The 20,932-nt window shown below is 34.8% G+C and overlaps 1 protein-coding gene across 3 annotated transcripts in view; it reads left to right on the top strand.

The window, feature by feature from the left end:
- Positions 1-2,157: 2,157 nt before the first annotated feature.
- The window catches only part of LOC111047074, a 29,590-nt gene continuing 10,815 nt past the window's right edge, over positions 2,158-20,932 (top strand). Inside the window, exon 1 of one of the 3 annotated variants that reach the window (XM_022332742.2) lies at positions 2,158-2,551. In XM_022332742.2, coding sequence (XP_022188434.2) covers positions 2,479-2,551 — 73 coding nt within the window. In that variant the 5' untranslated portion in view covers positions 2,158-2,478. Of the gene's footprint in view, positions 2,552-14,630; positions 15,088-17,864; positions 18,167-20,932 lie in introns of those variants that run through there. The other 2 variants (XM_022332744.2, XM_022332743.2) reach the window with 2 other exon arrangements.

The following is a 20,932-nucleotide window of genomic DNA, read 5'->3' on the forward strand; positions in this document are numbered from 1 at the left end:
TTCACCGGCCACTGTGCACTGTACACACGCTCCTTGCAATGAAGGTCAATGCTCTTTCAGGCGCCGCATTTAGGGAATTCAGAAAATGGATGTATCAGGTTGTGTATTTTTGTTGGAGAGAAATTTATTGAATGTTTAGCGCCTCTGGAATGCAACCAAAAATAAAAGGCGATGATGAGTTTCATGGCTGCGTAATTTTGTAGGAGCCTTCAACAATTTCTATCTGGCTGTCACGCTATAAGCAGGACAAAGTGATCCAGTGTACGGTATAGATTGTCGGAACTCGAAAACCTATTCTTTCAGTGGATAGAGGGGTCTGACAGCGCAGTGGTGGCTTATTCACAGAGCACTCCCCCACCACATAGCGAATCAGTTATTGTTGCGTATCAAAACTATGATACACCTTGATCAGTGCGTATCAAAGGTTACGGAACAAAGGCAGCGCAGCCACTAGTCGTTGTAATTTGGGCCAAACGATTACGACGTCTATTTGCTCAATGCGATGCGACTGTCTTGTTATCGGAGAAAACGTTTGCTTGAGATGTTATAATGTACTTGACAAATGAAAACAACACAATAGCTGTTCAATACTTTGTAATCAGATATTGGAACGTGCTGTATTGGTCACTGAGAGTCAAGATTAATTTATTCTCACTGTTGAACGTCTGGAATGTTTTTTTCAGTTGACAGTGCAGTTTTTCCTTGATTCAGTCAGTTTCATTAACAGCTCCACAAGCAATTGAACACAGAACTAGTTTTCCAATAACAGCTTACAATTCATGAATTATTGTAGAGCAATGCTGTGAAGAAGGGCCTCTGATTTCAACCTTCGAAACTTCAAATGGACAACCTTTTTTAGAACAAAGTTATGTTTTACAAACAAGCCACATTCACGAATGGAAAAAATCAAGTTATTTTCCAGACTTAAAAAAGTGAGGCTACATATAAATAATGTACATTCAAATCAAAGTCAATTTGATTGACAATTGATCTCTATAGATCTGAAATTCACATTACTTAGCAATGACAGAGTCCTACAACATATTCCTTCCACAATTCCGGGAGGAAATAATGTGGCTATTTTTCAAGATGGTAGTCACATAGAAATCAATATTCCATATTAGCATTGGTTAATCTCATCTTGAATTCATTCATCACAAATTAGTCGATGACGTAAACGTAAATAGTGACAATTGACTCAAGCTTAGGAACAGTTATTATTATAAGCATCACTAGCTTGAAATAGAATAGCATGCTGAGTTCAAGTACAAAGGTTAGCGTAGTGTCTTCCTTTCTTAAAATGACTCAGCTTATAATTATTGTGATACTGTAGTACTGTTAGAAGAATTGTTAACATAACCTCATTTATGTAGAACCTTCATTAGCTATTAAAATTAGGGAGAGAAACAGTTTTGGGTTTATCCTGTTGATTCCCTTACAATCACTGATTTGGTTTTGTGCTTGTGTAAATAATTGAATATATTATAGTCTATTTACAATATGATGAAAAATGAAGTAATAGGAAAATGAAAATTCTGGTTTTATTCACATGACTATTTTGCAGAAATCTTTATGACATTCATCTGTGTAAATTCCACAACTATCTGGCTCGTCAAGGTCCACTAATGCTACAAGCATATACAAAACAATAAATCTTGTCATTTTTTGGGATCATGTGAATATTTCAAAAAGCGACGAACATTCCTGCTAATAATTGGAAACAGAAAAGTCACATTCGCTCATGAAGCTATTCAATGGCATAATTCACCTTAACAACCTAATTAGCCAGTTATCATTCACGCCTTATTTCAAGGTGCAATTCCACCTGCTTGCAACGAGCGGGAAGTAGTCCAGCGACTAGAAAATTAGGAAAGACTTGTTTCATCTTTGGCTAAATAGGAAATATCAGTGAGTGGTGCCAAGTAGTTTGTCAGTGTGTTTAAATTAGGACGGCGGAAGTGGTCGTATGCTATGGTAACGGTTGTGATAAAGGGGCTACAAACAAGTCTGTCGGCTGATGCGTTTGATACGCGTTGCATGAGTGGCTCTGTGCGTAGCGGTGTGTATCGTCACTTGTTCGAGTATGTGATGGATTGGACGGGGGTGGTGGGGTGGTGGCCAACACGTGGGGGAAGTGGTTGCGACGCTCGCTGGTTCAGTCAGTGCTTCACCTGCCGTCGTTGAGTGCAGATGTCTCTGCGACGCTCCGCCTCAAATCGTCCGGTGATTTTTTTCGTGTTGTGACGTGTGAATCAGAAGATAGTTGTTCATCGCTGATAAATGTGACAAGCGTGTGATTGTGCGTCTGTGTGTGTGATGATCATCAACCTGCTGTCACTGTTGTGGTGCTGATTTGTTGTGCTGTGCTGCGCCAATTTGAGGATTAATTTTTTATTTATTTTTCGAGAAGAGACGAACGGATTTGTGTGCGGTAATTGATTTAGTGTGTGGCCGATTGTCAGTCAACAATTGTTTTGCATGTGGGATTGTACAACAACACAGGACAGCCTCTTGGCTCCTTGGATACTCGAGTCAACTCCCTTGTTATCTTGTAAGTACCGCAAAACATATACTATCAAACTATTAATTAGCCTCTTCAAATGTCATTGCTAAACTTAATCATCGAATAAACTATCCACTACTATTAAAACCTTCTTGTCATTCAAAATACTTGATGTGCGATATCTAGCCTTGTTGTAAAGGGAATATGATAAAAAATAAATGAAAGAAAAACACAAATTCTCAGCAGGAATTAATTATTGGCATTCCGAGAAAGAAGTTGATTCTTTGAAATACTTATAACAAGCCTCTTATCATCTTCGCCGCTTCAATTCACGGGTTTCCCCATTCTAGGATTTTTTCAATCACATACAGGCTTCAATTAGTCATAGTTGAATTACTTATGCTAATATATGCGCATCAATTATTTACCTCGTGTGATAACCTAGTTTGTGAATATTGAAACGAGTGCTCGCGGTTTGACCAGCAAAATTACCGAGTAGCGTCCATATGTGGAGGAGGGCTCTTGTGAATGGTTCATTAGTCGCATGTGAGTGCAGGTCTAGCAGCTTATTGTCAGTTGTTGATTTGATGTAGTGAGTTTCCCGAGTGTTCGTTTCAGTCTGTAGTGGAGAACGGGCATTTAGTTTTCATTGTTGAGGTATTCTTCGCCAATCCGTCAGGACTTACATTTTCCTTGGGAAGTAGAAATTAATGTCAAACTCCCGGTTCCGATATTTATTGCGAAATTAGTATAACTAGTGACTATAAAGGTGGTGATCTTCATGGTTATTCCAATATTTTTCATTTTTAAAAAGTGAACCACAAATCGTTGGGTGAATGAGTAGATAATTGAATAATGAAGATTGTGGAACACCTATCAATAGATCAATTTGGCACGTCATTATGAATCAATGAATACTAAACTATGCAGATCATTACAAGCTACACATGATCTCACGTGATACATGCAATTCTTACATTGGTAATTAACATTGAACTTCAATATAATAATGTATTTATTCATGTATTCAAGGCTGCTTGCATTCCACTCACTCCTTTCGATTCGAGATTGGTGACATAATGTCGCTTGTATAAGTAGGTTACCTACATACCTACCAATTGATTAAGTTGTTATTACATCTTGTTTTTCTTATGCTTGTACTATTTGTTATTTCAATCGGTAGCTGAAATGTTGCGATGAAAATGTTCTGCAACTAGAGAGCGTGAAAAATTGCATCAGTGTTCACCTTGAGACAAGGTGTTCCAGTTTCGCTAAATCAATTAATTTTTTCGTCTATTAGGAAGTTTTGTTCAATAATGAGGTCTGTCCATTAATTGATTTAGGAAAAGAATTGGAGTTTCCTCATTCGTATACTATTGCAAAAATATGTATAGCTTATCTTCACTCACTACAAAAACCGATAAAATGTTATCTATTCACACCAACAACTCTGTAGTTTCGATGAAGAGTAGTCATTGAAATAATCTTGTATTGGATCACTTCCAAACGTTTAATGCTCTTCTTTTCTCTCAACTTGTGAAGATCTGTAATGTGATCAATGACTTATCAACACGACCTCGGGTATTTGAACTTGCGGCCTTGTCAGCTCATAAAATAATGCATTTAATAGTGCAACAGGGTCATTTACATAGAAGTTGTGTACATTAGTGGAAGTGGCCAGCATTATTGTAGACTTCTCGCTTTACTTATCTCGCCGGTACAACTTCACTTTTTTTGCTTTTACTTGCCGATATAATAGCTTTGAATATTTAGGTTTGAATTGCATCTCATTTCAATATATGTATCCTTTTCTTATGTGTAGTAAGTACATGTATTCTACAACGACCCTCCAAGGTTCAAATTACATCAAATTTTTTTCGAATTAGAATTCGAATCAGATTTATTCTATAATGGTGCTCACTTTTAGTTTAGCCCACTAGAACTTTCTTCCGATTTTAGGAATTTAGTGATCTCTTTTTCAATGAGTCTTCATTTTAAACTAGATAGCCATAGTATCCACATGAACAAATTCTTCAAAGCTAGTTAACATTCATTCTGCAATGCTTCTTAGAAGCTAGTTGAACTATTTACCAAATTTATAATTTGATCTATTTTTCAATCAGTCTTCTTTTCAGTCTCCTATTTTTCAATCAGTCTTCTCACACCCATTGCGTGGGTAGTGAGATGTCGGTAATTGTTTCGTGGTAAAAGTGTCGGTTTAACTGAGGATCGAACCTGGATGTTTTCAGTCAGCTGGCACATGCTAAAGTAGGTGGATACCAGATAAGATGAGAGGAGAGGGAGTTTAGACAGGCTATTAGTGGTTGGACAGAGATTGCCACGGGGGATTGTGCGAGTGAGATGCAAGCAGACGCGACTGGCTTTGTCCATATTATCAAGCTGTGCATCATTCTCAATATTCTAAACCGTTCTCTTGTTGAACTGATCAACGTGTTATGTCAACAAGTGAAGTGTTGATATACTCACTCTATCAACAACTTTTACTAAATGCTTTTTTACAACCTTGGTTCATCTCAATTTGTAGTTCAATTAACCAGTGGACATTTTTGTTGGTACGTGAGTTTATTTCTATAGAATCCAGAGGAATTTTATCATTTTAATGAATCAGCATTTGCTGTTTTCCTGAATTTTTATTGAATCATTATCTATGTCTCTATTCTTTCCGTTTGCCATAATCGTACAATATATTAAATTTAATGGCTTTCTTAATGTACTTCCCATATTTCTATTCTTCTATTAATCTGTCTGTCCTCTTTCAATTCTTTCTTAATCTGTCTGTTCTTTTTATATGAATCATTTCTTCTATCTTTTTTGGAATTCTTTTCAGAGAGTGATCTCAAATTGAAGAATGTAGGTTAATTGGATGTTTGTAAGTTATTATCCTGATCTTTATGCTTCTCATACAGAAACAATGTTTTTGACTCTCAAGAAGAGCTTTTATATCCAATAATTCCATTTTATAGGAATCCACCTGTTTCAATTAATTTTCAACAGTAGCCTACTAGTCAAAATAGTGAACTTCAATTACTTAACATACTCTTGAGTTTTTTAAATTAATTGTTCAATTCCATATGTTTGTTTTCCCACATACTAATTCACTCACCAATTCTACAAAGAAATATTATTATTGAAGAAATCCATGCTGTAATAGGATTGTAATTGTAACTGAAGATTACATAATCAAGCGTATCAAGGTTATTCAATGGAGCTTAGATCATTCTGATTTAATGTACCTATGTTTCAGCACCTTATTCTGTTCAAGAGAATGATACTTTTGAATACCAAAGCAAAAAGCTCCATTTAGTAGTCAAGTCGGAGTCAATAGATTTGTTTCAGTATGGGAGATTATTATTTACTGCAAAAACTACATACTTTATGGTTAACTCTTATGTGGGGTCCTTGAAACTCGACTAACTTATTAGTATTCAAAGTTCAACACTGCAGTTTGTCAAATGAAAACACGATCAATAGTTGAGCATTGATGTATGAAGAATTTGAAACCAGCAACCTTCGTGCGCGACCTTAATCAGTCGATCTTTAATTAGCTCGATATTTAGGGTATCGTAAATTTCATTAATGAAAGTGTCTGATGATTAGTGCAATGGATTGGAAACAAATTTAATAGTCGAGGCCTGAACAAAGAGCGTGATTTTAATGTGATTACAGACAAGAATCGATCGGAGGAGAGAGAGAGTGAGTGAGTGAGTGAGAAAAAGTGAGTCGACTGAGTGCTGTGTTTCGCCAGAGTACTTGCCAAGGCTGTGCCAAGTTTTCCTTTGTACTCCTTCAACAATGGAACAGATTCCAAGTTATTTATTTACAAATTATTGTACTTATTTGGCTTTAGAGTGTGAATTGGCCTATTCCATATTAAAATCATCACTGGGATTAAGTTGTTATGTACAAGTTGAGTATAGTTGAATAAATAGAATCTACCTTCCTTTGGGTAGGGTTTCGAAATTTTCTTTCTTGATGGGTTTCAATATGATTCAGATTCGGTAATTTAATTCCGTTTTCTATTTGAGAGAAATGAGTAATCAGACAATTTTGGTATTTGTACTGCAGTATTGGAATGTTTGCGAATGTTTAAGAACCTCATTAATGTTCTAAATGAGGTCATTATACTGCTTGGTATCGGTTGTGAATCATGCTTGATAGACTAAATAGTCTTATCTCGAAGTTTATTACTGAATTCCCAGACACTTCTGTTGACATTGCCAAACGTAACTTCCTCTTTATATTTTGTACATTATCACTTCATTTCATTTTTCATTTCATCAATTCTCTATTCATTAAATTATACATTACATACATAGAATAGTGTCACAATATTCCCTTCTATTATTGATTTCATGATGTTTGTTACTGTTGGAAATACTACTAACCTTATGGGTTATCGAATTAACCTTGGAATATGATTGAGGATGGAAACTTTACAAAATTTGTTTCGCTTCTCAGAGAAAAAATGCTTGTATCACTGGAACAAAATCAACGAGTGGCCACTGAATTGCCTGACCATCATTCCCTACAAGCTATTCATATCAGTTGAGTGGTGCAAACAAAAAATAATTGTGAAAAACAGGCAGAGTAAAGCTGCGATCAGAATTGAAAAATCGGAAGGATATTTTTCGAATGCTGGTTTGTGCAAAATGGAAACCCCATTTAGCTCTCAAATCAATTAGCAGAATCAATCCAGCCTATCCACGTTTCAGTCGGCGATTCATTTTGCGGTTTTATTTTTCAAATTGAAACAACCAGAACTGAGTTCGGCCGTATTTTGTGTAATCGTTCAGCTTCCAAACGATGGAATGGAATCTTTCGACTTCAGTTGGAAATTATTGGTTCGTTGTGATTGTGATTGGCTATTGAACTTATTAATCACAACTTCATTATAGTATTGAAAAGAGTGTCATTGTATGAATTCTTGTTTTATTTTTATTGTTGTAATACACCTCCTATAGTTCTTTTAAATTATTCCGATTTCTACTTTTCAATATCTTAACTAGTAAAGCCTCTACGAATCAGAATGTAAATTTAAAATGTCATAAGTTTATCAATAATTGGTGTAATGCTAAGCTACCTCAAAAATTAATTGAATGCAGGCCATTTTCGAACTATTTTCCAATATAATAATACTAAATTTCTAGATATGTTGCTTCCTCAGCAGAAATCTTACACCACTAAATTGAAAAACAATCAACAATGAAATGTCAATTATCATGTTACAATAGCAAATTTGTATAAATTCAATCGTGGAATAGAGGAAATCCTCAAGTGAACATGCTTCAAATTTACATGGATATATTCTTCTGGCCGATTCAAAATTGAAATATTTAAAACCGTTATTTCAGTCGGTGTACATTTATAGCAATCTCTGATTGAGTTCCAAAATTCATGGTTCCAATATTATTCCTAAAATTCCTTAACGTTTATTATTCTAGCATCACTATCCACTAATGACATTAAACAGATATTCTACATAGGTCTAGCATAGATTGAGTTGACAGAGTTTACTCGGTTACATCAGTTTCATTTCTCTTGTCGTTTCTGTTTCGATGTCTCAACAATAATTCACTCAATTGAAAGATTGAAAAGTATCCATAGAGTTCTAAATTTCAATGAAAGAAACCGGGTTCCCCCAAAATTCGAAATTAATTATTTTTCCTCTAGTATTTGGATACAATTTGAAGGCCTTCCATGGTTTGTTAGAGCGTCCTTAACAATGAGATCAGTTTGAAGTGAGGAATTTGGTCTAAAGTAAGCAGCTATATAATCGAACAATAGCAGGCAAGAATATGATCGCTTTCTTCTGTCTGACATACTTTAAAAAACCAGTTGGAGTTACTAGCGCGTGCCTTTGAAAAAGACAGAGAGAGAATGAGTGATTGAGCCAATGCGTCGGCGTGAGATTGAGAGAGAGAGAGAAAAGGAGTGTGGTTGAAGTGGGAATGCAGTTCAGTATGTGGATTGTAAGAGGAAGGATGGTGAGAGCTTCAGTCTAATTGAGTTTCAATTAGATTCTATTGATGGATCGACATTAGCTCCGCATATTACATTTGTTAAAACTAAATTAAAATCCTCAAGTACCCTTATGTATTGTTTTATTAATTCATCACATGTTTCAACCATTTTATTGTCATTTTGAAGTGGGAACGAAATAAAATGATCATTTTATTCTAACTTCCATTCATTATCAAGAGTATAGTATTTTATCATTGCCAGATTCCAAGTTTTTTTATTCATTTATTGTATAAAACACTATTATCATAATACAATTATGACATTGGAGGAAAAACTAAGCTGAGCCTTTACTATTTCTCTCCAAAAATGTTGATAAAATGTTAATGTTGTCCAAAAGTTAAGGTTATGTAATCACATAATTCATCATTGTTTTCATATACAGCGTTGAACCTCGAATCAATGACGAGTAATAAAACTGATAAAAGTTGAAAAAATTATTCCCTTTTCAAGTAAAATATCAAAATCAAATGCATTGTTTATGAGTATCAAAAAAACTAATATTTTCCAACATGATATCTCAGTAATAATCATTTGGTCAAAGCTTTTTACACATATTTTATCAAGCTTTGCCACTTATCAGCTCATTTATCACTCCTATCAGCCTCCAAAGCTTTAAACTTGTTTACATGGTAGTCTGGAATCAAATCAATATCAATGATTAAATATAATATTTATGTTGCGAGCATTATTTCAAACGACGCAGTCAATCTAATAAGCCTGGTGTTTGTGATGGGAATAAATGTCGAGCTTTGTAATGCACAACACATCTATCATTGAATAATGATGGTTTTGACAGATTATTAGCACTGATAGTACTCGTTACGTCCTTGAATGCTTGAATCCCTCTCAAGGTGATAATGACCTCTCTTGTATTGAAGACCTCTGCTCGTTAAGTACTCTCTCATTTCCTCAAACATTCTCTCTCTCTCTTTCCCTCACCCTGTCTGTCTCACGTATCTCCATATCATTCAGTCACCTTCTCTCTCTTCCTCATGCCTTCACACTAGATTGCTCTCTCATCTTTCCTCTCTCACTCTCCCGCTGCTTGCTTACTGGAGTTGAAGTGTATGTTTAAAAGCATTGTCGATTGTTTAGGTGAAGATCGATAGGAAGAAACTGGTGTATTATCCCACAAGTCGAACTAGATGAGAGATGATTCTTTTCCGTCTTCTCATTCTTCTTTCCTTATTTCTTCTTCGCAATCTTTGAGAGTGTGAGAAGGAAATAGAAGTGTTGATGTGTGAGAGAGAGGAAAAAGTTCACTTTTAACCGAGAGAACAAGTATTAGAGAGAAAAGGAGTGAGGTTGTGCTGAAGCTCATTTCGACGTCTAATCGGTTTTAATTGCCTGTCATAAAAGCCCCGACTCTCTCTCCCCCTTTGATAACGACACGATAATGGCTGTGAAGTTGTCAAATCTTCTGGACGAAATAGTAAACCTATAACTAGCGAACCGATACAATGTGTTAGTCGATGCATTTTGTAATACGGAAGCTGGGAACACAATTATTGCCCCCTGGCAAGGTTGGGGTTACTGGAACAATGCCCCGGGATACCCCTCCCTCCTTAAACAGTGCTGCTAAGTGCTGCGCATCCAGCCGCGCATCCATCACGTCTTTGTGATTTCATTCCGATTTCACGTGAAACGTTATTCACATATATGTAAAGTGTTTTAGCCTTTACACTTTGAAGTGTTCAACCTAAAGCAAGTTAGTTACAAACATAGATTTTTGGATGTGAGATTTTTCAGTTCTTATAAATTCTACTAGAATGAATGGAATTTGGCTAGAAATACATCATGTGTTTGTCAAGTGTATAGTGTGGTTTATGTATCTAATAGAATTTATAGGGACGTCAAAAAATTGTAGTCGATGGAACTAACGAACTAGACTTGAGTTGAAGATTACCTTAACTGTTTCAAGTTGATCAACTAATCACATTATAAAGTTAACATTGGACAGTGGATATGAGACTGCTGATTTAAACAAATTCATATACATTGAAACAACCAACCTTCCATCTTATTTTACTTATTTTCATGAGATTGTCGTTTTGCTGTCTATGCTTCAATCAATTTTTAAGTTTTCCAATAAAAGCTATTGTATCAGTGCCTATTAGTTTGTTCATTCAGTTTATCTGATACGGTGACTATAGGGCTATTTTATAGATACTTCAGTTGAAATTTGTAATCCTAATTTAACTTTTTTGTTCGGATTTGTTGTGCTTAATGCAGTTGCCGATTGTAGTTGTGTATTTAATACCGTAGCTATTTTGAATAATAATTATTCAACGGTTTATTTTTGAGAAGCCGTATTTTTCAGTTTGAAATTGAGCCTTTTTTAGTCACTTATTCTTTAATATCATGAAAACATTCTCACTTTAAACATTTTTCAGAGTTCTCGTTAGAAGTTCTGAAAAATTTAATCAATGAAATCATCTACTATTATCATACAAATTGAGAATGGGAGTAGCAAATTTATGTCACAACTCCCAACGCCCTGGATCTCTGAATAAGAGACATAGAGTGAGCAGGTATATGATTCTATTGAAAGTAGAATGCTGTTTGTATAGTTGAAAAATATTTAGGACAAGGCCAAGGAAAATCACGTTGCACCAAACATTCGCTACTGGAGTTGCAATGCAATAACTGCTGACTTCTCCCACTATTTGCTTCCACCTGGGAAAACGGAGAGCGATAACTTTCACCTGTAGCAGCAGGCTTCTCTGTCTAAATAGGAATGAAACTGCAAATTGAAGAAAGTGAAAAGAGTTGAGAGATGAGAAAAAGATTAGGCTAGGATGAACAAGGAAAATCAGAAGAGAGAAGAAGAGGAAATATCGTAAAATGAAGGAAATGGGAGTGAGAAGTAAGAGAGGTAGGAAATGGGAATGAGAAGGGGATTGGGGGAAGAGAAGGATAGTGAAGATGGAAGACAAGACGATAAAGCTAAGAAAAAAAGGTGAATGAGTTTAAGATTCGAATATGTTATTAATGGTTAATATAGCTAATAAGATGGTAGTGAAGGAGGTAGAGAAGAATACAAAAACAGGATTAAGAGAGTTGACAAGTAACTTGACAATGTTGTAGAATGTAGAACATTCAATTTTGTATGTTCGTATAGCTTTCAGTGATGGGGAGTCATGACATTAAAGCCATTAATGAGCCTCACATTTGAAACTTTAAAAATGTAGGATTGGAGATCAACATTGATAATATTAAAAACGAACTTGAGGGAGAGTTAGATGATAATATTCAGGTGTGAGACATGATCAAGGAAAGAAGGAGGATGATTGAAACAATAGATTAGCAGGCAAATTGATGAAATGATCAATGATAAGAATGTTGAATGAATCTTAAATGAATTTGGAAACGAAGAACAAAATTGATTAGAGAAGAATATGTGGCAGAAAAAGATTGTGGAGAAAAGCTGTGGGGTTGAGTAGTAGTAAGCTAAGTAAAATAAAACTAAAATTATCGAAACTTTGAATGAGGGATGCCTCGTGAGAAGCAGAGGAAGAGAAGAGTGAAAAATGGAGAAGCTAGATAATGATGTACGTTGATACAGTAGGTAAAAGAGTAAGAAAGAAGAGGATAGGAGTAGATGCAAGTACAATGAAGCAGGCAAGATGTTAGAAAGAGGAAGAGTGATATAGAGGAAGCAGGCGAAGAAGGAAGTTAGGAAGAAGAAGGAGACTGATGGAAATGCGCGTGCAAGCTAAGTCAATTAGAAATTAGAATTGTTGCTTCAACAACTGCACTCTGCACACCTTCAGTCACCAGAAGTGGGTCTTCATTTTAATTCGCCGTATACAGAGTGCCGTACCGTTCGATGTTAAGCTGGAAAAATAAAAACTTTCTCTGTAGAAAGAGAAGAGAGAAAGAGTGAGTGAGAGAAGCGAGTTGTGTTATATAAGTGGCAAAGTGACGGATCTCTGTTGTCTCTCACTGAAAGTAGACCATCATTGCGGTAGTAGTGGAATCTGCCTCCGCCATTTTGTTTTTCACTCGCAACGAAAACCTGCGGTTAGAAACGGCGGTGCCGCACTTCAAAGGATGGATGACCGACCCACCGCTGCTCCTCTTAATTACCGTTATATCGGATTTATAGACTATCGACTCATATAGCATGGGATATAGATTATCGACATCAACCGTCGATGGGAACAGACGAGGGTCAAGTAAAGATTTGGCGTGAGAGAAAAATGCCAGAAAACGATTGCACTAGAAAGTAAGAGGCGGACAAAGGATGTAAGACACGATTAGCCTAATTGGGAAGTGAAATCGGCCAAATTCTTTACAACAGTGACATTGCGGTGTTCGTGTTTTCGATTGTTTCGATTTTGGCGGCTCAGTTTTGATTTTGTTCCATGATAGATTCAGTATTCTTCATTCAAAATCAATCTGTTTCGCTTGTTGAGTGCGATGAGGTTTATTTCATCACTCAACAGTGATCATTACTACAATTATTTTGTAAAGTGGGTGGAAAACCTGGAATAGCGAGGCTTTTCACAATTTTGAACGATTCAAGTCGGGTGAAGATTGTCTATTTTGACTTAATTCCAAAAATCATCAAAACTTAGGTCCAATAAAAAACAGTTTTGTGGCGTAACATTAAATTACAGTTCGAACCTTGTTTCAGCAGTTCTTTATCAGCTTGAGAAAAAGTCAATATTTATAGACTGTGAAATTTCGAGTAACCTAATGGAGATTTAAGTACTTTGATTCTGAATTGAAAAAGTATGACACTTCAATCTTGCGTTATCTCTTGACACTGTTTGAAGAGAGTTCTAGAGCAATCAATATAAATTTGGTAATAATGTACTAGGTTATTTTCTCATAAGAAGTTGAACATATCAAATTTGATGTTAATTGTTTTTTCATTAATGTGTAAAGGGCTGCATAAGGTTCTAAATAATATTATACTGACAATAAAGTGGTTCTGAATTTCAAATTTGGAATGAAGAAATAGAAAGGTATTTTGAAAGAAAAAAATGTTTAGAATACTGTAGACTTCTGAAAAAGTAAAAAGCAGAGATAATCAAAATAATCCTTATAGACCTAGACCTTGAATAAATCTCTATATGGGATTTGAGGAAAATACTTGGTAGCCTATTGATGATTCATCCATGTAAGGTAGTTTTAGATGTTGTTTCCATCCTAGGAATGCACAGTCCATTCCTGTCCAATCATGTTATTTTTGCTCTTGTCTCATTACGATGAAGATACGAAGTCATGGATAATCTGGAATTTCCGTAGAGTGAACAAAGATAAGAGCACATGACTCATTCCATTATGGCTGAAATTTGCTATTCTTACAGCATTGTTATCTGTTGAAGTAAACAAGACATTATTTGTGTATTGAAGTATCAATGACCATCAATAGATAAAGGTTTATTGAACTAGATTAATCATTCACTATCTCTTGTCATCTTCAAATAGGAACGTATCACGTATTGGTGGAATTTTCATCCTGATTAATTTCCATGTAGTCGACGATCAATTCTATTCCTGTTGAAACATGTTCTTGGGATATCATAAATTAAAAATCACATTATTATGTTCCTACGCTTATGGAATTTCTTGTTGGAGACTTCCTTTTAGAAATTATTGCTATAAATGCTAATAGAAAACTTTGAAAACGTTTACAAATTAATATATTCCTCAGAGTAAACATCAATAACAAGACAAATAATTTTTTGAACTAAATACAAAAACGTAATTTATTGTTCATTAAAAAAAATTAACAATCTCTAAATTATCGTCTATTATTTAAGTTGAATACAACTCTAATAAAATGTTCAGAATGAACTTGATTTAGATTATTTTCCGAGTATGGTATTTAGTATTTATTTAGTAATGTAACAAACAATGGAATGAAGTTCGAAACGAATGAACACCAATTATTTTCAAGTGCCAAATGCCACAGCGTACTTGCATACTCTAGACGTCATTACAAGCCGAAAAATAACTTCAGTGCCTGACAGACTTTCAGTTGAAAGCAATTCAACAAGCCGTTCCGTTCTGTAATCAATTCAAAGTGCTTATCGTGTTTGCCAAGTAAACTGTTCATTATGTTGTTTAGTTGTGAGAAGAGAGTTTAGAAATCGGAAACAATGAGCTGTGCCTAATAACGCAATCGATATGTCTGTTTAGCAAGGCTGTAAATTATTCCATACAGAATGATGCCACCAATTCAACCTCGGCTCAGTGAATTTCGTACAACTGGCGCTATCTGTGAGCGCTTCTAGTAACTAACACAATCTGGTAACAACTGCACGCAACAAACGTCATTCGTTTTGATTCAGAATTTTTTCAGTGTTTACCAGTTCATCATCTCATGATAGTCGGTCGTGTTTACTTTTCGAAATAATAGCACGCAGTCAAGTAATGAATTGTTGGAGGATGATATGAACAACAGAATAGTAAATAACAAAATTTATCAGTATTGTGCTCAGTTCTATTGATACAGTCAACCCACCGGTACATAATATTATTTATTTCAGTGTAACATTCCGTTGGATTTGTCTCTTCATAGATACTTTGTAAGTTCTTAATAGCTTTATAAAATTATATTTTGTACCTTATCTTGAAAAGAGTGTTGGAAAGTTGATTCTGAAAATAAATTATATACGTACATCAAACTCCTGTGATTAGTTCTGTAATTGGAATCAAGTTACTTTCATTTGAAACATAACCTCTTAAAACTCATCTGTATAATTATTGAGTCTTGAAGTAGGAACAACTGGTCTTCATTTTTTTTGTTCAATCCTTAGATCGATTAGAGACTTTCAAAATAATAGTAATTTGCCAAACAAAATTAAGCTTGGCTTTTCTATTACACATTCTATACATATTAGACATTCTATTTATATTTAATAAATGTGATTCTTTTAAACATTGGAAATGTTAGTTCAAACGCTCAAAGACTCATCTCACTGTGACTAATTTATAAAATGGTTTTGATGTGACAAATTAGGCTCAAACTTCTTTGAAACGTTAATCAAGTGATATAACATTTTTAGCTCTATCTTTTTACACAGGTCATGAAATAATAAAAATGATAAAAGTTATAATATGATTTATAATTCATTACAATCAATTAATTATAAGTTATGATTGTAATATTTATATGATAATGAATCTTCTAAGCATCCCTATGAGAGAATTCATTGCAGTTGCAATTTTGAACTTATGTGGTTGCAGTCTATCAATACGCTTCCACGGATATTGATTTTAAAGAAATTATAACTAACAAGATGATATTCAAATGATTTAAAATAAAATTTATGTATCATGATGGCCTGATTCACTACACATAATTAATGACAATGGATAGTGGTGATTTAACAGGATCATAATTGATTCACATGCGTTTTCCTTGTTTTACCGTTAGCAGTTCATGCACGATGACAATATTTTAATCCATTTTTTCTGCTTTGTAAAATCAAGAATTCTAATGTGATCATGATTTTCTTTGTTCTGAATTAATTGAACCAATTACAGTATTATGATCAACCAGCGTTCATAATTATTATGATGACTGTATTATTGTTCTTAAATTTTGATTCAATTCTCTACTTTATCTTGTACCTAGGATTTGAAATTGATGATCTGATAATAATGTTCGTTTAAAATAAGTCTTCTTCAATTCATTTATCAAACCATGCCATTATTTTATCCTTCTCAAAGCTCTAAGTGCTAAACACTTTATTCAATACAGTGTTGTGTGGGTTGAGATAATCCAGTCATTTTATGCTTGAGAAGGCTGGATTGTTGGTATTCAACAAAAGCCAGCCAGCGACACCTAGCGGCAGTTTGGAGAGTTGCAATCAGCTTAGTTCCACCTTAGCTCGCTAGGTAGCGCCGGCTTACGGGTCTCCTGCACAGTAATTTATTCAGCTTGGCAGGTTCGGCTGCTTACTGCTAAACGCCTGAATGATAATTAGGCAATTAGTGGACTCTGTGTTCTTTTATACTAGTTTTAACGTTGCAGCTGTCAATTAAGATGAATTAATTATTGTAGATGAATGTTATTAACTGGATATTGATAGTTTCTGTAAGCTTTTTCACGCTTATGGACTTGAAATTTTACTAGTGTTATAAAAAATACAGTTTTAAACCTTCTCTATTATTACTAGCATTATATTCAAGCAAGTTCATTTAGTGTATGTCACTAGTAATACAAAAATATTATGTTTTGGGAAACTTTCATATTAAATCATTTTTTTTTTTGGATTCTTGGACTAAAGCATAGTTTTATTTACATTTAGCGTTGTATATGAAGTATGATTCTTCCCATATAACTCAATCAAGAACTTATCTTGATCCACTGAGAAATAAAATGTTCAATCGACAGTTTTATCAAGGCCAAATGTACAGTACTCTTATTCATTCTCATTTGTAATATTTTTCATTAATTCCAGCAATGTCCTATATTCACATCGGATTCCTTATAAATACATTCTGAGATGTGAACATTCCATTCAAGCCAACACGATTTTGAAACATTCTTCTTCTTAGAAATAAGTTTTAATTGAGAAGTTGGCTGCTTGACTGCAAAGTGCATTTGCAGTTGGATCAGATTAGGTTTCTCAAAACTAATACTGTTATGCAGTAATTCTCGCTAATTCATGAATTGAAACACAGCGTCACAAACTAGGAACGCCAAAATTAACTTACCTGCTACCATAAACTTCAACATTCCATTGTAAATAATGTGACCAAATCACGTAATCGCGGGGTTTCAGAAATAGAGTGGTTTCCCGCTTTCCATACCCACTGGGAAAACCTTGCTCAGTAGTTCATTGCAATAATTATTATTCATGATGAACTTTGTTATTACGTAATGACTGCATGCAATATTTTATAAGCTTGCGTGTCGGTTGTGAGCTAAGGAGAGTATATATCAGTTATTTCCAGCTCTAGATTGATCAGGTGTGTTGGGAAAATGATGATATCAAGTGAAAAACAATAGGAAAATAGTCTATTTGTAGAGGTTCTAATGAAAAATATGTGTGATATCTGTTCCTGTGAGGAGGGGGGTAACTTCTGTGACGTTTGGAGGCGTAGGTGGTGATTTGGAGTTGGTTTATTGTTCGTTCAGTTGGTAATGGTTTGTATGACGTCAGAGAGTAGTGACGTAGTGGGAAAGCTCCTCCGCGTTTCAGCTACGTCACAGCGGCTCCCGTTGCACTTTTCACACTCACACACACGTCGAACGACCTTGTAGCCGATAAAGCGAGCAACGCACACACTCACACACCCTCGCAACGATGAGTGGGTGCCTTGGTGCGCTCTGTTTCACTTGGTGTTGGTTCACCCGTTCAGTTGCGATTAGGCTATCATTTCGATTGGTCGTTTCTTATCGCTCGCCTCTCGCGCCAGCTAACCTCTTCGTCACGTCACGATGCGAACCATGCTTGAAAAACGTGTCGATTTCACACTTGTTGCCCATGATACTGTCACTGTCAAACCGGCCGGCTCTTCAACCTAATATAGAAATTTGTGCTTGACAAATAAGTTATTTGTTTGTTCTTATCAGTGAAGTTGGCGAAAACATCGACGTGTACAGTGATTAGTTGAGTGGTGTTACTGAAATTTCGGATTACATTTATTTGTGAGGTATGCTTCCATATTTGATATTCTGATTCACAATTTTTATTGATAATATTCCTTGTCATCTGAGATAGGAAAAAATTTTTTTCAATCATCACTGTGTGATAATCGACTCAAATTATCTGTCGGCATTCTTTATCAACTCATGACCAATTTTTAAACTAGAATACATAGATTCCATTTGATATTCTTCTGCTTTGTACCGTATTTGGATTTCAATTTCAATAATCGTTGATTGTAAAAAAGAAGATACCTAGTCGAATTGAATTTATTAATATTTGCTCTTATACTCTTCTGCTTTATTACTAAATTAGAATGGAGGGTTTCTCATGATAAATAATATAATTCAATATTGTGATGTCATTATTCTGACATAGTTAATCATCACGTTAATCCTTGATGAATTTCAATGTTGGAGTCGTCATTCTATTGAAAATCAGTACCATCAGAAAATTTGAAAATAATTGAATTTCCGCGAAATGATCCAACCAAATTTATTATTATTGATTCATAACCTGATGGTGACTTAGTTAGATTGAATTACCTTGGTCATGGAATAAACAATCTAAGAAGTTTTATTATAGAAGTTTTCTCTGCTTTGGTGTGGTGTGTTGATCTCCTTGGTCGATTCATCACGTAGACTACATGATGGTGAAGATGATTCGATTGAAATAAACAGCATTGTTCAAAGAATCAAACCTGCAACCCTCCTACTTTCCTTGTAGTCAATTTATATCAATTTATAAGTGATTGTCAGGATCGTTGACCATTACAGATAACAAGTACAGTACTTTTTTCCTGGTTAGATATTATTAAAAATCATGAGTTGATTCTTCCTCGAGTTGAAAATTGCATCTCAGTTACCACGTAACCTACGTCAATTCATTCCAACGGAGTTTTGAGTAATATTAGGAGTCATTTTTTCTCGATCGATTCGTACATCTCCTGCTGAATGTTTTTCGTAGCTTCTTCATTGCATACTTTCGCGGATTCCGCTTTCTCCGCCTATTAGAACAATAAGAAGCGACAGTTGAGATTGATTAAAGTACTAAGTGAAAGCAAATGGCATGAAAGGAATGAGATAGGCCGACGCCGCTCAGCTCAAAAGAAAGTGAGGCTTCAAAATTATGATTTTTTTCGAAGATGATCGGAAGAAGGCGTAAACGGAAGATGATAAATACTGTAGTTGGATAATGTATTGCTGATAGGGATTTTGATTTGGTCCTTTCTACGAGGCAGGAACATGTTTCTCAATTCTCCTAGATATTTCTACAAATTATGTCTTGAATTATTCAAAAATCATGCTTAATTCATGCTATAAATCATGCTTTAATTTGGCACAGATAATACAATATGAAAAGAGAATACCAATAGCTATAAATTAATAAACTATTTATCAATTACCAAGTTTTGTAATTTAACTAAACCAATTATTAAATGGAATTTATAATAATCAATTCAGAAAACAACTTCATAATTACAGTAATGTATTGTGCATTCTACTAATGATTCAAACCAAATAATGTCATGATAATGCAGATTTGTCATCGATGTCAAAATACGAAGCTCCATAATCAAACTGTCGTTCTATCTTATCAAATTGTTATTTGAACTTTCTATATGGTAGGTTTTAATAGGTATAAATTTTACGTTTATTTGAAATCGTGAAATTTTCTATTTTCGAAAATAGAAAAGGTTTAATTATATATGTTCATGTTTGAAAAACATTGACTTTAGTCTAGAGAACTTGAGAATGAAGTTAATAACTTGAGAATAAAGTTGATAACTTTAGAATAAATGTATTAAATGAGCCTGAATTATTCAAAATAATATTCTTTGAATTTCTGATCTGAACTAGCTACGTTTTCTGCTTATACGCTTTTCGTCAATTTCTCGTTAATATTCGAAGATGAGAACAAGGAAGAAGCAGTTATCAGTGATGAAGTCTGATGATGAAGGCTTGTGCAGATCGTTTTCAATCTGCGTGAAGTGAAGCCAAGCGTAACTTCCTTCTCTTTGTTGAGAAGCACTCGCCATTATCTGAAAGTTGTCTTTCCTGTTCAAATCGGTCATTTGAGTAGAGGAGGTTCACTTGAAAATTAATAGGTACTGTTCTGAACGAGAGGATGGGATAGTGTGTCTAATCTGCCTGGATAATCCTATCATTATTTTACTCAAGTAACTTCAACTGAATAATCATATCACTACTGTACATACTTTTTGTATTTGACGGCGAAAAATGTTTTAATTCTTCCAATTATTGGATTGATTGTAGATATTGATTGGATGTTCTGTAGCTATTGATTTCAAATGACCATGCAAAATGGTACACATTAAAATGCACAAGATTGAGTTCTTAGAGAAGACAAACCAAACAATCCACTCTCTGCCTCATCTCCAAGGGAAACATTTATTTGATGATCTCTTGATCCATAGCGAATCGACAAAGAACCTACTCAAATAAGTTGGGGTTCCTCTGTCTATTTGCAATCTCTTCTTTTTTATTTGATCACTCCCTTTCCTCTTGGAAACTTCCAAGAATCATGATCGCGAATTCCCTGTTCAGTTTTATTCCATGAATAAGGCATGAGGCTTTTACAGAACTTCTTCGCTTCTTTTTGTGCCAAATTCTCGGACTATGTTTTCTCTCCCTCCCTCCCTTTCACCATCCTTCTTCAATCCACTTCTTTCTTCTTGAGATTAAAATTCACCCCTATTTTTCAGCGACCCCCCTTTTGTCTCGTTTCCATTGCAGCTCTCTTATGTTTGAAT

The sequence above is a fragment of the Nilaparvata lugens genome, chromosome 11 (assembly GCF_014356525.2).
Source record: "Nilaparvata lugens isolate BPH chromosome 11, ASM1435652v1, whole genome shotgun sequence".
Lineage (NCBI taxonomy): Eukaryota > Metazoa > Arthropoda > Insecta > Hemiptera > Delphacidae > Nilaparvata > Nilaparvata lugens.